This window comes from Esox lucius, chromosome 8, assembly GCF_011004845.1.
Source record: "Esox lucius isolate fEsoLuc1 chromosome 8, fEsoLuc1.pri, whole genome shotgun sequence".
Taxonomy (NCBI): Eukaryota; Metazoa; Chordata; class Actinopteri; order Esociformes; family Esocidae; genus Esox; species Esox lucius.
In genome coordinates, this window is record NC_047576.1 from 16,308,052 (window position 1) to 16,326,491 (window position 18,440).

Here is an 18,440-nt window from a genome sequence, read left to right on the forward strand (position 1 = left end):
TTGTGTTTACTGAATAAAGCGTTTGGCAATTTTCTCAGTTTTTGTTTTTAATGAAGCACTTAATTATTCATTTTGATTATGCTATGAAGAACACAGAGCTATGTTAGTTTATCTTAAGATGAGCCTTTTATTGATCCCCTTTCTTTGGGGTTTGCATGTGCCCCCCATGTTCACGTGGGTTTCCTCCATAAAGAGACCCATAAAACATGCAGAACGCTCTCCTGTGCTGTCCCTACGACTTGACAACCACCTGGAACTGGTCCCTGAGGGCAGGTAGAAGAGGAATCTGTTCACTGCTCCTGGCTGCACCCTGAGGAAAAACGTGTTTCTTCACTGCTGCATGGTCTTCTATGCGTTGAGAATTGAGGATGACTGATTTGTTCAAAGGGAAATTAAGAATGAGAAGTGTGTGTTTTATGATTGTTATTGATTGTCGCTAGGCTTATGGACGGAGTTTATGACCTATTTTGAGAGAATAAATCAATAGGGCGAGATACTGTAAGGATACTAGTATAATTATTGAAACGATATACAGTATTTTGCTACAGTGGCATAGATACCCAGGTTGCGTGATATGTAGACAGTATTTAAAAAAAACTAATGATTCGGAAGCGTCCCACAGTGAGCACTGCAAGCAGGTTCTCTTTGGGTTTTTGGGAGAACCATTCGTTGTTAGTATACGCCCAGTAGGTGGAGATAAAATTATGTATTTTCACACTCGGAGGTATTTGGGTCTTTTCGCTGTCCGTATGTGCAGCTGCAATAATATTACCAAATACCCCTGAGACGCAAACAAATAAATGGCTACAGGTAAATGCAGCATATATTTTTCGTCAGAAAATACCATTCATGTTTTTAGATGAGAAGTTGGATGTGTAGCTGGCTACACTTAGCCATCTGTTTGCCAGTTAGAACTAGCTAATTATATAAAACAGTCAGCTCCTAACTAAGGTAAATTTGATTGCATAACAGACGCAATGTCCTGTAGGAAATGTAGGCTGTTGGGTTTGATTTTTTGTGTGTTGAAATGTGTGTTTTGATTAAAACTCAAATTTATGTGACGTTGGTACTGCTACCTGCAAACACTAGCCCCTTTTTGAGAATACGCCCTCCTAGCTAGCTAGAAAATGTGTTAGTACGGTAGTGTGGCCGTGGTTGAGTGTATCGTAACGACTTCGTATAACTACCTACGGACCAGCCTCTTATTCATTCAAAAACTATTGTCAATGATAATGGTTCTTATTCATATGTAAACGCATTTTCCAAGGTCAAATAAATGCCTCAAATGCATTGCTCGTGGGTTTGAGGGTACTCTAATAGCAGAGATGGCAAAAGTACTCACTTCTTGTACTTAAGTAGAAGTACAGATACTTGTGTTAACAAATACTCTGGTAAAAGTAGAAGTACTGATTTAACTTATTTACTCAAGTAAAAGTAACAAAGTACAGGCTTGGAAATGTACTTAAAGTATAAAAGTAAAAGTAGCCTTGCGAATGACCACCATTTTTTATGCAAAGCTACCTGGACCACAAATGTTACTAGAGTGCAAGCTGAGAAACTTAAGTGGACATGGAGAAAAGGCTCTTTATATGCCATTGTCTACATTTTAAATGAATGTCTGCCAATAGGCCTAAAACATCACATATATGATTATTGTGACAGAGACTGGGACTCCAGGTTAATAAGATTCTGACTGAGTAGCAAGATATGAATTCAATTGTGATTCTGTGATAAGTCACAGATCCTGTTCCTTTTTTAATCTTCCCCTTAAAATTGAAAGGAATCATGTAAGTTCTGCATACTTTTAGAGTACAACTAACGGATGGCAGCAGTGTATTAGAAATGAACTGACAGCTAGTAAATCTTTGAACATGGAGTGCTAATAATAATAAATGTAATGTCAGGCTCACAATCTTTACAGTTGAAGTGCTATACAAGTTGGAGAAATTACAAATTCAATGTGCATTCTATAAAAATGTTTTATTGATATGCAAATAGACATCCAGCAAAAGAAAAATGGCAGGTGATGTATGCCTTCAAATCTGTAGATGTGCATGGATTTGTCCTGAATCCCTTAAAGAACTTGGGAGCAACTAGGGTATACAGACCTTCTGTATAGTGTAAGTGTCATAACGTAATTATGTACAGAACAGATATACACACCATCTGTAATGCTTACCGTGTCATAACATAATTGTGTGTAGGACAGTGAGTGAGTGAAAAAATGTGTGTTTTTAGATACAGTATATTTACAAACAAATATGATAAACTTTTCTTTATAAAATCACAAAGTCACACTGGTGAAAAGTCTTGAGCAAAAAGGCTTTCCCATGGAGAGCAGGAGCTCACCGTGTTAAGCCTCAATGACAGGCGGCATACTGCCGGGAAAGACTTCAGTACATCCCGTTGTATCACCTGGGCACCCCAGGTAGGTCTCCAGCTGCATTTACCTCTATGTGCTTTTTCAAATTCGATGGTGAATTCTTGAAAGCCAGCAGTTCATGGTGTTTCGGTTGGCACAATTTGCAGCACATTCGCCAGGAGTAATTTTTCATGCCTACTATGTCAAACATCTGTCTCAGATAAGGCCAAGGATGATTGGGAGTGTCTTGCTGCTTGTCTGCCGAATCTCTGGGATCTCCGTTTTGTTCATTTTCAATGTCGCCGTCCATAATACTATGCTAACGTTACCCATCAAGCCGCAATGATTTGCTACGAATTAATGCTGCCGAATCTGCGGGGTCGTCATGTAGTGGTGCTTCAAATGCAACGTATATTCCCATCTAATTAGATTGAATTTGGTATTGATGACGCGAAAAATAATAACTGTAACTCCAGTGAAATTATTTGAAACTAAAGTAGCGAGCCACTTTTGTAAAATGTAATGAGTAGAAAGTACCGATATTTGTGTTAAAAATGTAAGGAGTAAAAGTAAAAAGTCGGCACAAAAATAAATAGTAAAGTAAAGTAAAAATATCTGAAAATTCTACCTTAGTACAGTAACGAAGTATTTGTACTTCGTTACTTCCCATCTCTGTCCAATAGGGTCTGAAGATTGTCGTGTTATTTAATGGAGGACAAAATTATACAGTGTAGCTGCCCATTTAAAGGGGAACTTTATCATCCCGCCACAAGTACAACACTTCATTCAAACAATAACACAACTGCTACTCTTTTCTTCCCTTACCAAACAAGACCGGAAAAGCGTTAGTTACTCCGGGTTGATTTAGGGAGGCAGGTGTAGTACATTTATCCTGACTTCATGAAAAATAGTTAAGAAGTGGCACCATTTCTCTGCAGTCAGGTGCCCTTGATGTAGGGTGTTCCCAAAAGTCTGTGTTAATTATTTCTGCAAGGTCCATTTATTTGCATGTCTTAATGTGAATTGTTTCTACTGTTGTCTACTATTTTGTGACAGGTCACAACTCGCATAATCTGCTAAAGATGAATCCAGTGGATCAGAATGGGACAAATGAAAGCCTCTGGGTGAACACTGAGTTTTGTAACTTACCCCACATTTTATTGTGTTCTTTAAATTGAGTAAAATCGCTACACTACAATCGCATGACACATCTTGAACATCGATTTTCTTGCCTCTGAATTGGATTCAAAAAATGTAATGATACTGAATTCATGTTTTTTTTTCTGTCAGATGCTGCCTTCTCCAGTCCCAGTCAGGGAGCAGTCTGAAGAATGCTCCCTTCAGCCAGTAAAAAAAGAGGAAGTTAGTATAATGACAGTGGAGAAGGAAGAGAATGAAGACTGGCTGAACTCCGATGATGAGGATGTTGTGAAAGTGACAGTGCCATCATTACGCTCTGATAAAGCATACACTCTGATGGAAAGTCATAATGTGCAGGTGAAACAAGGCATCTGTAAAAAAAATTGCCCCTCTACTTTTGCAGCTTTTACCCATAGTACAACCCTAATCATTCATCTCAATTAGTTTATTGGGCAACGACAGTGACACCTGGAGGGGCGTGATTGGGAGGAACGGCCCCCCTGATCTGAACCAGAGCGGTGTTCAGTTATTGGACTTCTGTGCTAGTCACAGTTTGTCCATAACGAACACCATGTTCAAGCATAAGGGTGTCCATCAGTGCACGTGGCACCAGGACATCCTAGGCCGCAGGTCGATGATCAACTTTGTTGTCGTTTTATCTGACCTGCGGCCGTATGTCTTGGACACTTGGGTGAAGAGAGGGGCGGAGCTGTCAACTGATCACCACCTGGTGGTGAGTTGGATCCGATGGCGGGGGAGGAAGCTGGACAGACTAGGCAGGCCCAAGCGTACTGTAAGGGTCTGCTGGGAACGTCTGGCCGAGTCTCCTGTCAGAGAGATTTTTAACTCCCACCTCCGGCAGAGCTTCGACTGGATCCCGAGGGAGGCTGGAGATATTGAGTCCGAAGGGACCATGTTCTCCACCGCCATTGTCGAAGCGGCCGCTCGGAGCTGTGGCCGTAAGGTCTTCGGTGCCTGTCGAAGCGGCAATCCCCGAACCCGGTGGTGGACACAAGAAGTAAGGGATGCCGTCAAGCAGAAGAAGGAGTCCTATCAGGCCTGGTTGGCTTGTGGGACTCCTGAGACAGCTGACGGGTACTGACAGGCCAAGCGGACAGCAGCCCGGGAGGTTGTGGAGGCAAAAACTCGGGCCTGGGAGGAGTTTGGTGAGGCCATGGAGAAGGACTATCGGCTGGCCAATAAGAGATTCTGGCAAACCATCCGGCGCCTCAGGAGAGGGAAACAGTGCCCTACCAACGCTGTTTACAGTAGAGGTGGGCAGCTGTTGACCTCAACTGGGGATGTCGTCGGGCGGTGGAAGGAGTACTTCGAGGATCTCCTCAATCCCGCCGTCACGTCTTACATTGAGGAAGCAGAGGATGAGGGCTCAGAGGTGGACTCGTCCATCACCCGGGCTGAAGTCACAGAGGTGGTCAAGAAACTCCTCTGTGGCAAGGCATCGGGGGTGGATGAGATCCGCCCTGAGTACCTCAAGTCTCTGGATGTTGTGGGGCTGTCTTGGTTGACACGCCTGTGCAACATCGCGTGGCGGTCGGGGACAGTGCCTCTGGGATGGCAGACCGGGGTTGTGGTCCCTCTTTTTAAGAAGGGGGACCGGAGGGTGTGTTGCAACTATAGGGGGATCACACTTCTCAGCCTCCCCGGGAAAGTCTATGCCAGGGTTCTGGAGAGGAGAATACGGCCGATAGTAGAACCTCGGATTCAGGAGGAACAGTGTGGTTTTCGTCCAGGCCGTGGAACACTGGACCAGCTCTATACCCTCTACAGGGTGATGGAGGGTTCATGGGAGTTTGCCCAATCAATCCACATGTGTTTTGTGGATTTGGAGAAGGCATTCGACTGTGTCCCTCGCGGCATCCTGTGGAGCGTGCTTCGGGAATATGGGTTCCTGGGTCCTTTGCTAAGGGCTGTCAGGTCCCTGTACGACCGAAGCAGGAGCTTGGTCCGCATTGCCGGCAGTAAGTCAGACTTGTTCCCTGTGCATGTTGGCCCCTTCAAGCCAGGACCTTCAGCATGCACTGGGACGGTTTGCAGCCGAGTGTGAAGCGGTGGGGATGAAAATCAGTACCTCCAAATCCGAGGCCATGGTCCTCAGTCGGAAAAGGGTGGCTTGCCCACTTCAGGTTGGTGGAGAGTGCCTGCCTCAAGTGGAGGAGTTTAAGTATCTTGGGGTCTTGTTCACGAGTGAGGGAAGGATGGAACAGGAGATTGACAGACGGATCGGTGCAGCTTCTGCAGTAATGCGGTTGATGTATCGTCTGTCGTGGTGAAGAAAGAGCTGAGCCGCAAGGCGAAGCTCTCGATTTACTGGTCAATCTACGTTCCTACTCTCACCTATGGTCATGAGCTTTGGGTCATGACCGAAAGGACAAGATCCCGGATACAGGCGGCCGAAAGGAGCTTTCTCCGCAGGGTGGCTGGCGATCCCTTAGAGATAGGGTGAGAAGCTCGGTCACCTGGGAGGAGCTCGGAGTAGAGCCGCTGCTCCTCCACATCGAGAGGGGTCAGCTGAGGTGGCTTGGGCATCTGTTTCGGATGCCTCCGGAACGCCTTCCTGGGAAGGTGTTCCCGTACCCGTCCCACCGGGAGGAGACCCTGGGGAAGACCTAGGACACGCTGGAGGGACTATGTCTCCGGGCTGGCCTGGGAACGCCTCGGTGTCCCCCCGGAAGAGCTGGAGGAAGTGTCTGGGGAGAGGGAAGTCTGGGCATCCCTGCTTAGACTGCTGCCCCCGCGACCCGGCCCCGGATAACCAGAAGATGATGGATGGATGGATAGTTTATTGGGGAAATGAATTTAGATCTTCCTGAGTTAACAGACTGTGAAATCAGTATACTCTTGGAGATGTGTTTTAGAGAGAGAATCCTTTAAGGGTACATTTCTTCTTACAACAAATTATTTTGACCATTCTGCAACCTTCCAACTACAATATAGGCTGTGTACCCAAAACCACAAACCTAACTTTAAAGTTTGGTACTTTTTGCCCCTATATGTCTGCATTTGAAGTGGGTTGCTAAAAAGATGTACAGTTAAAGGTATAGCAACACTCTAAACTTAAGCGTGTAATATTTAGGCATAAAAATGCTTGACCGGATACATTTAAGATTTCTCACTAATGTTTGTTTTGAGCGATACTAGCTTGAGTGTTGGGACTAGGTACTATATAGCCAATTCTTGAAGCTAAAATCCTTTTTGGATGAACTAAATCCACCCCTCATCTCTGCTTCACAGGACTGTAAAAACCAGGAGGGTGAGATTGAATCTTGCAACATGAAATCAGTGGAACCAGAGAAAGCAGCATATACAGATAGGAAAGCTAGTGCTGTTAATAAAAGTGAGTAACATGTGGTGGGTTGCCAAATTTGTGTGCTGTTTCCTGCTTTTATTGTGAGGCATAAAGGAGTACCACCCTTCTAAAATATCACTTTTGCAACTAACTGTAAAGAATATTTACCTTAAACATGTAGTTTCCCCTAAAAAAGTAACAGCAAAGAAACAATAAACGTGTAGTTCCCAATGAATGACACCCGTGGGCAAATTAATATGACAAGATACATCCATTAAGTTTAGTCAAAATTGTGCTAGTGGTGTCAAATATTTCTACAGTTGTTTACTCATTAGTTATGTAGAACATTTGTGAATAGTGTATTTTTCTCTCCTTTCTTTAGGTAACTCTAAGGGCCGTGGCCTGCGATGCAAATCAGGCAGACAGACATTGAAGCCTTCAGTTACTGTTCAGTTGGACACAAGAACAGGGGAAACGAGTACCCTAAGTGATTTTGAGCGTGGGATGATTATCGGTGCAAGTTACGCCGGTTCCAGTATCTCTGAAGTGGCTGCCCGGCTGGGATTTTCACCCACAACGGTGTCTAAGGTTTACAAAGAATATAGAAATGCTTCAAAGAAGTCCTAGAAAAGAACTCCAGTAATGGTTCAGACTGTTTGAGGATCTACAGCATTTTTAATTCACTCAGAAAATGTAATGAAAGAGAGAATGAAAGAAACAAAACCATCTGGACAAAAATAAATCCATACATATGCTTCAAAAAAGATACTGAAGACTAGATCATATAATAAATGACCCACTCTGAAGAGAAGTAAATAAAGCAGAGGAATTGGATGAATTTAAAGCTGCACAGGGGGAAATCCTTATTAGTGTTCTCTGACGAATGTTTAGGGTTTTTAAGAGACTACTTAAGATGCATTAATCGGCTAACTAGTGTGAGAAAATGTTTTGAATCTGGAAAAGGATTCATAAAACTAATCCAACTGACTATGAAACTAAAAAAACAAACCCAATTATCCATACAGGAGAGTGACCATTTAAATGTCTAGCTGTAGAAAATAATTGTAAATAAAAGACTATTAAAAAAAAGTCCAATACCGGAATTTTGCCATATCTCGTCTCTGGTCAATCTCCTCTCTTGATATCATTATAAGTATAGTTTGTGCCAAGATAAAAGTTTGTCCTTTTTTGGGGATAATTTTGGCAAATGAAAATCTGAAAGTCTTAATTGGTGTCACATTTAGGGCAGTTGGATAGGCCTATCTCTCAGGTGATGAGGGGTGACACTGAGTTATCAGGCTAACTTTATTTCCAGTTTATTTGTGGATGCTGCAGTGGCAGCTACTATACATTATTCATCTTTTTTTGTACAAAATGATGTAGTAAATATATTGGACAAAACTATCGAAGTTAGACAAAGGAAATGTTATTTTTTGAGCAATTTATGTTTGATTTTGAAGGTAGTTAGACATTGATAACCTGAGTGCTAAGGTTAGATACCTTGTCGCTACCTAAACAGCTAGTCCTATGTCCTGTATTCTCTATGTAATGTATTATAAAATATACAACGGTGTAGTTAATAATGGTTGTTCATTTCCGTTGATGTCCTTGTCATTCTTTAAAGTTGAAATGGAGTTCAGTTGAAATTGGATTCATCATGCATATGTTTTTCTTTTAAAGTGTCAATAGAGGGAGATACTTGTTAGGGGATAACAGGCAGAGTTGGGGAGTTACAGATTACAAAAAAACAGTAACTGTAATCAGTTACGTTATCAACAAAGATATTGTAATCGGATTACAGATACTTTTGAAAAAATTTATGATTACTTTGGTTTACTTCAATTGAAAAAGCTAAATAATTATGACACATTGTATGTTTGAGTTTATTATTTAATGTTATAAAAACATTGTTATTTGAACCAAAATATTAATTGCGCGCCTCAGTTGTTTGTGTGTGATCATCATCCGTGCAAAGGTGGATGTGCGTAACCAGTTTAGTGACAGGGGAAGCGCTAGTGTAAATTTCTCCGGATTTGGTTGGTTGGATGGCTGGTAAAAAAAGAGTATATCTGTTTTATATTATCAGCTAATATCATTATAATATTATTAATATTAATTAATATTTTACTCATTAATATTATACTAATATACTAATATTATTATAATATTAGCCAAGTCATATAAAATGTTATTTAGTTATCTACTCGACACATAATTCTCAGAACAATGATAGGCAATAGGCCTATGAGGTGTTATATCTATCCATCCATCCATCATCTTCCGCTTATCCGGGGCCGGGTCGCGGGGGCAGCAGTCTAAGCAGAGATGCCCAGACTTCCCTCTCCCTAGACACTTCCTCCAGCTCTTCCGGGGGGGACACCGAGGCGTTCCCAGGCCAGCTGGGAGACATAGTCCCTCCAGCGTGTCCTAGGTCTTCCCAGGAAGGCGTTCCGGAGGCATCCGAAACAGATGCCCAAGCCGCCTCAGCTGACCCCTCTCAATGTGGAGGAGCAGCGGCTCTACTCTGAGCTCCTCCCGGGTGACCGAGCTTCTCAACCTATCTCTAAGGGATCGCCCAGCCACCCTGCGGAGAAAGCTCATTTCGGCCGCCTGTATCCGGGATCTTGTCCTTTCGGTCATGACCCAAAGCTCATGACCATAGGTGAGAGTAGGAACGTAGATTGACCGGTAAATCGAGAGCTTCGCCTTGCGGCTCAGCTCTTTCTTCACCACGACAGAACGATACATCGACTGCATTACTGCAGAAGCTGCACCGATTCGTCTGTCAATCTCCCATTCCATCCTTCCCTCACTCGTGAACAAGACCCCTAGATACTTTAAACTCCTCCACTTGAGGCAGGCACTCTCCACCAACCTGAAGTGGGCAAGCCACCCTTTTCCGATTGAGGACCAATGGCCTCGGATTTGTGTTATATCTACAGAATTGTTTCTGTTTTTAATATAGTGCTGCCTGAGGGCCCAAAGATTACGGGCATCCAATACTGGTTTTTGGCCCTTTCCTTTGCGTACAGAGATTTCTCTGAATCTTTCAATGCTATTATGTACCATGGATGATTTGATCCCCAAACTCTCTGCAATTTTATATTATTATTAACTTTTATTAACTTTTATTATTAACTTATTATAACTTTAATTGTTGCATTATTACACAGTGTTCCAACTTTCAACCTGATTCAAAATACATTTCAGGTATCAAAATGTATTTCAAAATGTATAAATTCATAGAATTTTTGGCCAAATGTATTTCACTGACAAACATGGTCTCGTTACAATATGTATTTTGTGTGGAAAATACATTACAGAATGCATTTTTCACAATGGTATGTATTTACTGGATAAGACTGGTCACCCCTCTGACCCTGGTTCCTTTCTAGGTTTATTCCTACATTTCGGCCTTTAGGGTGTTTTTCCTAGTCATTGAAATTCTACAGTGTTGTTGTTTGTTTGCTCTTGGGGTTTAAGGCCGGGTGTTTTGTAAAAGCACTTTTTTTTGTTTGTTGAGAAAGGCAGGAAGAGAGGCTTAAGCTCAATTGTTTAATCAACGAGCTTTATCATTTCCATTAATTGATGTCGCTATAGGCATATGGAGTATGTCCTGTTTTGAAATAATAAATCAATAGCGCGTGTCAATAAGATACAGTTTGTCTACTAGTATAATTATTGAATCCATATAAAGTATTTTACCTCACTGGCATAGATACCCAAATTACGTGCTACGTAGTTTCGGAAGTGACCCACAGTGGAGCTCGACTGAGCGCGGAGACTGTGGCAGGCATGTTCTCTTGTTGTTTTTTTGGAGAACCATTCGTTGTTAGTACGCCCAGCAGGTGGAGACAAAATGGTGATGTATTTTCACACTCGGTGGTATTTTGGTCTTTTCGCTGTCCGTATGTGCAGCTGCAATAATATTCCCAAATCCTGAAATACTCCTGAGACGTAAACAAGTAAATAGCTACAGGTAAATGCAACATAATTTTATCGCTAGATAATACCATTCATGTTGTTGGATGAGAAGTTGGATGTGTAGCTGACTACACAAAGCCATCTGTTTGCCATTTCGAACTACGCATATAAATGAGTCAGCTGCTAGCTACGTTCACTTTGATTGCATATTCTCTAAAGGGTTTACAGTAGTGTGGGCAGACGCGATGTTCTGTTGGAAATGTAGGCTGTTGGGTTTTTTGTGTGTTGAAATGTGTGTTTTGATTCAAACTCAATGTTATGTGACGTTGATACTGCTGCCTGCAAACACTTCCCTCCTTTTTGAGAATACGCCCTCCTATAACTAGCTAGAAGATGTGTTAGTACGGTAGTGTGGCCGTGGGTGAGTGTATCGTAACGACTTCGTTAACTACCTACGGACCAGCCTCTTATTCATTCAAAAACTATTGTCAATGATAATGGTTCTTATTCATATGTAAACGCATTTTCCAAGGTCAAATAAATGCCTCAAATGCATTGCTCGTGGGTTTGAGAGTGCTCCAATAGGGTCTAAAGATTGTCGTGTTATTTAATGGAGGACAAAATTATACAGTGTAGCTGCCCATTTAAAGGAGAACTTTATAATCCTGCCACAAGTACAACACTTAATTCAAACAATAACACAACTGCCACTCTCTTCTTCCCTTACCAAACAAGGAGGCAGGGGTAGTACATTTATCCTGACTTCAAGAAAAATAGTTATGAAGTGGCACCATTTCTCTGCAGTCAGGTGCCCTGATGTAATGTGTTCCCAAAAGTCTGTGTTAATTATTTCTGCAAGGTCCATTTATTTGCATGTCTTAATGTGAATTGTTTCTACTGTTGTCTTCTATTTTGTGACAGGTCACAACTCGCATAATCTGCTAAATATGAATCCAGTAGATCAGAATGGGACAAATGAAAGCCACTGGGTGAACACTGAGTTTTGTAACTTACCCCACATTTTATTGTGTTCTTTAAATTGAGTAAAATCGCTACACTACAATCGCATGACACATCTTGAACATCGATTTTCTTGCCTCTGAATTGGATTCAAAAAATTTAATGATACTGAATTCATGTTTTTTTTTCTGTCAGATGCTGCCTTCTCCAGTCCCAGTCAGGGAGCAGTCTGAAGAATGCTCCCTTCAGCCAGTAAAAAAAGAGGAAGTTAGTATAATGACAGTGGAGAAGGAAGAGAATGAAGACTGGCTGAACTCCGATGATGAGGATGTTGTGAAAGTGACAGTGCCATCATTACGCTCTGATAAAGCATACACTCTGATGGTAAGTCATAATGTGCAGGTGAAACAAGGCATCTGTAAAAAAAAATGGCCCCTACTTTTGCAGCTTTTACCCATAGTACAACCCTAATCATTAATCTCAATGAGTTTATTGGGGAAATGAATTTAGATCTTCCTGAGTAAACAGACTGTGAAATCAGTATACTCTTGGAGATGTGTTTTAGAGAGAGAATCCTTTAGGGTACATTTCTTCTTACAACAAATTTTGACCATTCTGCAACCTTCCAACTACAGTATAGGCTGTGTAGCCAAAACCACAAACCTAACTTTAAACTTTGGTACTTTTTGCCCAATGTCTGCATTTGAAGTGGGTTGCTAAAAAGATGTACAGTTAAAGGTATAGCAACACTCTATACTTAAGCGTGTAATATTTAGGCATAAAAATGCTTGACCGTATACATTTAAGATTTCTCACTAACGTTTGTTTTGAGCGATACTAGCTTGAGTGCTGGGACTAGGTACTATATAGCCAATTCTTGAAGGTAAAATACTTTTTGGATGAACTAAATCCACCCCTCATCTCTGCTTCACAGGACTGTAAAAACCAGGAGGGTGAGATTGAATCTTGCAACATGACATCAGTGGAACCAGAGAAAGCAGCTTATACAGATAGGAAAGCTAGTGCTGTTAATAAAAGTGAGTAACATGTGGTGTGTTGCCAAATTTGTGTGCTGTTTCCTGCTTTTATTGTGAGGCATAAGGGAGTACCACCCTTCTAAAATATCACTTTTGCAACTAACTGTAAAGAATATTTACCTTAATCATGTAGTTTCCCCTAAAAAAGTAACAGCAAAGAAACAATAAACGTGTAGTTCCCAATGAATGACACCCGTGGGCAAATTAATATGACAAGATACATCCATTAAGTTTAGTCAAAATTGTGTTAGTGGTGTCAAATATTTCTACAGTTGTTTACTCATTAGTTATGTAGAACATTTGTGAATAGTGTGTTTTTCTCTCCTTTCTTTAGGTAACTCTAAGGGCCGTGGCCTGCGATGCAAATCAGGCAGACAGACATTGAAGCCTTCAGTTACTGTTCAGTTGGACACTAGAACGGGCGAAACGAGTACCCTAAGTGATTTTGAGCGTGGGATGATTATCGGTGCAAGTTACGCCGGTTCCAGTATCTCTGAAGTGGCTGCCCGGCTGGGATTTTCACCCACAACGGTGTCTAAGGTTTACAAAGAATATAGAAATGCTTCAAAGAAGTCCTAGAAAAGAACTCCAGTAATGGTTCAGACTGTTTGAGGATCTACAGCATTTTTAATTCACTCAGAAAATGTAATGAAAGAGAGAATGAAAGAAACAAAACCATCTGGACAAAAATAAATCCATACATATGCTTCAAAAAAGATACTGAAGACTAGATCATATAATAAATGACCCACTCTGAAGAGAAGTAAATAAAGCAGAGGAATTGGATGAATTTAAAGCTGCACAGGGGGAAATCCTTATTAGTGTTCTCTGTTTGACGAATGTTTAGGGTTTTTAAGAGACTACTTAAGATGCATTAATCGGCTAGTGTGAGAAAATGTTTTGAATCTGGAAAAGGATTCATAAAACTAATCCAACTGACTATGAAACTAAAAAAACAAACCCAATTATTCCTACAGGAGAGTGACCATTTAAATGTCTAGCTGTAGAAAATAATTGTAAAGACAAGACTATTAAACAAAAAACTCAAAAGTCCAATACTGGAATTTTGCCATATCTCGTCTCTGGTCAATCTCCTCTCTTGATATCATTATAAGTATAGTTTGTGCCAAGAAAAAAAGTTTGTACTTTTTTGGGGGGAAATTTTGGCAAATGAAAATCTGACTGTCTTAATTGGTGTCACATTTAGGGCAGTTGGATAGGCCTGTCTCTCAGGTGACGAGGGGTGACACTGAGTTATCAGGCTAACTTTATTTCCAGTTTATTTGTGGATGCTGCAGTGGCAGCTACTATACATTATTCATCTTTTTTTGTACAACATGATGTAGTAAATATATTGGACAAAACAATCAAAGTTAGACAACGGATATGTTATTTTTTGAGCAATTTATGTTTGATTTTGAAGGTAGTTAGACATTGATAACCTGAGTGCTAAGGTTAGATACCTTGTCGCTACCTAAACAGCTAGTCCTATGTCCTGTATTCTCTATGTAATGTATTATAAAATATACAACGGTGTAGTTAATAATGGTTGTTCATTTCCGTTGATGTCCTTGTCATTCTTTAAAGTTGAAATGGAGTTCAGTTGAAATTGGATTCATCATGCATATGTTTTTCTTTTAAAGTGTCAATAGAGGGAGATACTTGTTAGGGGATAACAGGCAGAGTTGGGGAGTTACAGATTACAAAAAAACAGTAACTGTAATCAGTTACGTTATCAACAAAGATATTGTAATCGGATTACAGATACTTTTGAAAAAATGTATGATTACTTTGGTTTACTTCAATTGAAAAAGCTAAATAATTCTGACACATTGTATGTTTGTGTTTATTATTTAATGTTATAAAAACATTGTTATTTGAACCAAAATATTAATTGCGCGCCTCAGTTGTGTGTGTGTGTGATCATCATGCGCGCAAAGGTGGACGTGCGTAACCAGTTTAGTGACAGGGGAAGCGCTAGTTTAAATTTCTCTGGTTTTGGTTGGTTGGATGGCTGGTAAAAACAGAGTATATCTGTTTTATATTATCAGCTAATATCATTATAATATTCATGCATAATATTATTAATATTAATTAATATTATACTCATTAATATTATACTAATATACTAATATTATTGTAATATTAGCCAAGTCATATAAAATGTTATTTAGTTATCTACTCGACACATAATTCTCAGAACAATGATAGGCAATAAGCCTATGGTGTTATATCTACAGAATTGTTTCTGTTTTTAATATAGTGCTGCCTGAGGGCCCGAAGATTACGGGCATCCAATACTGGTTTTCGGCCCTTTCCTTTGCGTGCAGAGATTTCTCTGAATCTTTCAATGCTACTATGTACCATGGATGATTTGATCCCCAAACTCTCTGCAATTTTATATTGAGAAACATTATTCTTTAATTGTTGCATTATTACACAATGTTCCAACTTTCAACCTGATTCAAAATACATTTCAGGTATCAAAATGTATTTCAAAATGTATAATTGATGTCGCTATAGGCATATGGAGTATGTCCTGTTTTGAAATAATAAATCAATAGCGCGTGTCAATAAGATACAGTTTGTCTACTAGTATAATTATTGAATCCATATAAAGTATTTTACTTCACTGGCATAGATACCCAAATTACATGCTACGTAGTTTCGGAAGTGACCCACAGTGGAGCTCGACTGAGCGCGGAGACTGCAACCGAAAGCGAGCCACAGTGGCGTGGCAGGCATGTTCTCTTGTTTTTTTTTTTGGAGAACCATTCGTTGTTAGTACGCCCAGCAGGTGGAGACAAAATGGTGATGTATTTTCACACTCGGTGGTATTTTGGTCTTTTCGCTGTCCGTATGTGCAGCTGCAATAATATTCCCAAATCCTGAAATACTCCTGAGACGTAAACAAGTAAATAGCTACAGGTAAATGCAACATAATTTTATCGTTAGATAATACCATTCATGTTGTTAGATGAGAAGTTGGATGTGTAGCTGACTACACAAAGCCATCTGTTTGCCAGTTCGAACTACCTAATTATATAAATGAGTCAGCTGCTAGCTACGGTAACTTTGATTGCAAAGCTGAGTATTCTCCAAAGGGTTTACAGTAGTGTGGGCAGACGCAATGTTCTGTAGTAAATGTAGGCTGTTGGGTTTTTTGTGTGTTGAAATGTGTGTTTTGATTAAAACTCAATTTTATGTGACGTTGGTACTGCTGCCTGCAAACACTTCCCCCTTTTTGAGAATACGCCCTCCTAGCTAGCTAGAAAATGTGTTAGTACGGTAGTGTGGTTGAGTGTATCGTAACGACTTCGTGTAACTACCCTACGGTCTTCGATCGTAAATAGCTTGCTACTTATCAGTATTTATTGACTGGTTAGTAAATTTACCATAATACATTTCTGTTTTTAACACATCGAATACGGCCAGTAGGACCAGCTTCTTGTCTGCAAAAACAACGTAAAACCTCCGGGTCACGAAATTTCGGGACACTTGTAACGTTGTAACAACTAGTTTATTCATTCATTCAAAAACAATTGTCAATGATAATTGTTCTATTTATTCATATGTAAATGCATTTTTCAAATTCGTTAATCTATGACATTTTTATAGTTGGAGGGTGATAGTAAACGTGGGTTTGGAGTACTCCCAATAGGGTCTAAAGTTTGTAGTGTTATGTAATGGGGGTCAACTTTATACAGTATAGCTGACCATTTAGAGGGGCACTGTAGAATATTGCCACAAACACAACACTTAATTCAAACAATGACACTACTACTACTACTCTCTTCTTCCCTTACCAAACCAGACCGGAATAGTATTAGCTAGTCTGGGGTGGATTAGGGAGGCAGGGGTAGTACTGTGTGTCCAAAGCAAGCATAAGGATACTACACGTCAATGCAGACAGATGGACTGGCAAGAAAGTTTAAATGGGAATATCTCAGGCACTCTGAAATATTTTGTAGGGAAAAAAAATTTAAATGTTCAATTAAAACATGACCTGCTTGTATTTATGCTTGTACAGTAAAAATACTTCATTTGGCCCCTTTAACTTAACTATCCCATTTGCCTCAATATCGTACAGTGTACTGCCAGGAGCCAGTTAATTTGGTACAACATCTAGTACCTATTGTCTTCCTAATACCATGTAATAGATTACACAAGGTGTTGGGAACCTTCCACAGGGATATTGATCCATGCTGACGTCATGGTATCATATCACTACAAATTGGTACTTGCATGCTGCCAAAGGCCTGTTTCATTTAAGTCCAAATACGCTCCATTAGTCTAGGCGACTAAAATGAAAGCAACTTACTGTCATGTTCCTGGGGCCAATCTAAGACAATGCATGTTTTGTGACATAGCACATTATCCTGCTGGCAGGTAAACAAAGATAAACTAACCTTAAAGCGATGCACCTGCTCCACAACAATACAGCAGAGTTGTTCAAACGTTGCTCAATTGGTATCAAGGGTACTAACGTGCCAGAAAACATTACTCACACCACAGCTGAGTGATTCTCGCGAAATTTGTCTTATGAGGTGTCATGATGCATTTTGATGATAAATGTAAATGCTATCAAAATAAAAAGGATACAGTTATAAACATCTCTTCATGTCCTATTTTGCACATTATTTCAAATTACATCATAAATACAAATTTTATAGATTTTTCCACATTTAAAGGGAACATTTTCATTACTGCAACATGTCCATGACTGGATTTGGGTTCTTTGTGATGGAAATATTATTAATAAAAAAAATATAAAAAAGAAAAAGCTTCAGTGCATGTTTAACTATAAACATTTACAGTAAAGAAACATGTGGTATTTGGTGATAATTGGTAAATGTAGTGACAATAATAAGGAATATAAATGTGTCTAAGACCAATTTTCTCATCCCCCGCAACAATTTTCAATCATTAAGTCCTCAAGGAACTTACTTTTTCAAGGTATTTTGTTGGACAGTGACACTCAAGATGGCTACAAGGTAAGCAGCTCTTATTTTTTCTCTCCAGGTAAAAGTTAAGTTAGTTGTTTGTCATTGTACCTACACAACCTGTTAGTTCTCATTACTGAAACATGAGTTAGTAAAGTTTTTTTTGAAATTGCCATTTAAATTTTTTTATTACAATATACCCCATTATGGTCTAAATATAAAAAGGGAGGGAAAGTTTAGCTAACCCTCATGGTGCTTCCACAGTTAGCAAGAATGTTTAAGGTCACTCATCCTCGGCAACACCATTATCATTCACCGCAACAATTGAAGGCCTGTTGCGGTGGAGAGACTCAATGTTTCGGTAATGAGAAACAGACTTATGAAGGAGGGACATGCACTATAACTCTTGCTCATTTCTATATAACTTGATATTTGCTTTAAACATTTCTTGAACAGATTGTAAACAAAATGGCTATTACAACCCCCCCAGCAGGGGTCACACATTTTTTCATTTTTATGTAGTGCTTCCACAAAAAGCAGTATGAATGCTTTATAGGCCACCTACTATAAATGGAATATTTAATATTAAATAGTTTTACTGTAAAACAATGTATTTCTGTGTCTTTTTACAAAATGTTACATTCAGGATGGCTATTGTCTATTTTGTTACAGGCAAGCATCAGTTGAAAAGAAAAGGGCATCAGCGAAAGACAGGCTGGCAAAGCACAGGGAAAAAATATACAGCAATCCAGTGTTACTTGAGGAGT

General features: G+C 40.0%; 2 protein-coding genes across 5 annotated transcripts; both read left to right on the forward strand.

The window, feature by feature from the left end:
* The first annotated feature begins 727 nt into the window (after window positions 1–727).
* Window positions 728–7,909, forward strand: LOC114839664. 3 transcript variants are annotated; one of them, XM_029121845.2, is made up of 5 exons: window positions 728–810; window positions 3,419–3,486; window positions 3,653–3,859; window positions 6,755–6,857; window positions 7,192–7,909. In XM_029121845.2, exons 1-5 carry the CDS (start codon window positions 801–803, stop codon window positions 7,434–7,436), a joined length of 633 nt encoding a protein of 210 aa, XP_028977678.2. In that variant the 5' UTR covers window positions 728–800; the 3' UTR covers window positions 7,437–7,909. The 3 variants fall into 3 exon arrangements, with proteins under 3 accessions (XP_028977678.2, XP_028977679.2, XP_034149863.1); XM_029121846.2 differs by having other exon boundaries at window positions 3,653–3,841; XM_034293972.1 differs by lacking the exon at window positions 728–810 and adding an exon at window positions 1,977–2,428.
* A 2,714-nt stretch (window positions 7,910–10,623) lies between these two features.
* LOC114839665 lies at window positions 10,624–14,481 on the forward strand. 2 transcript variants are annotated; one of them, XM_029121848.2, is made up of 5 exons: window positions 10,624–10,788; window positions 11,655–11,722; window positions 11,889–12,077; window positions 12,628–12,730; window positions 13,065–14,481. In XM_029121848.2, the coding sequence occupies exons 2-5, from the start codon at window positions 11,681–11,683 to the stop codon at window positions 13,307–13,309; spliced, it is 579 nt and encodes a 192-aa protein (XP_028977681.2). In that variant the 5' UTR covers window positions 10,624–10,788; window positions 11,655–11,680; the 3' UTR covers window positions 13,310–14,481. The 2 variants fall into 2 exon arrangements, with proteins under 2 accessions (XP_028977681.2, XP_028977680.2); XM_029121847.2 differs by lacking the exon at window positions 10,624–10,788 and adding an exon at window positions 10,841–10,994.
* The last annotated feature ends 3,959 nt before the right edge of the window (window positions 14,482–18,440 follow it).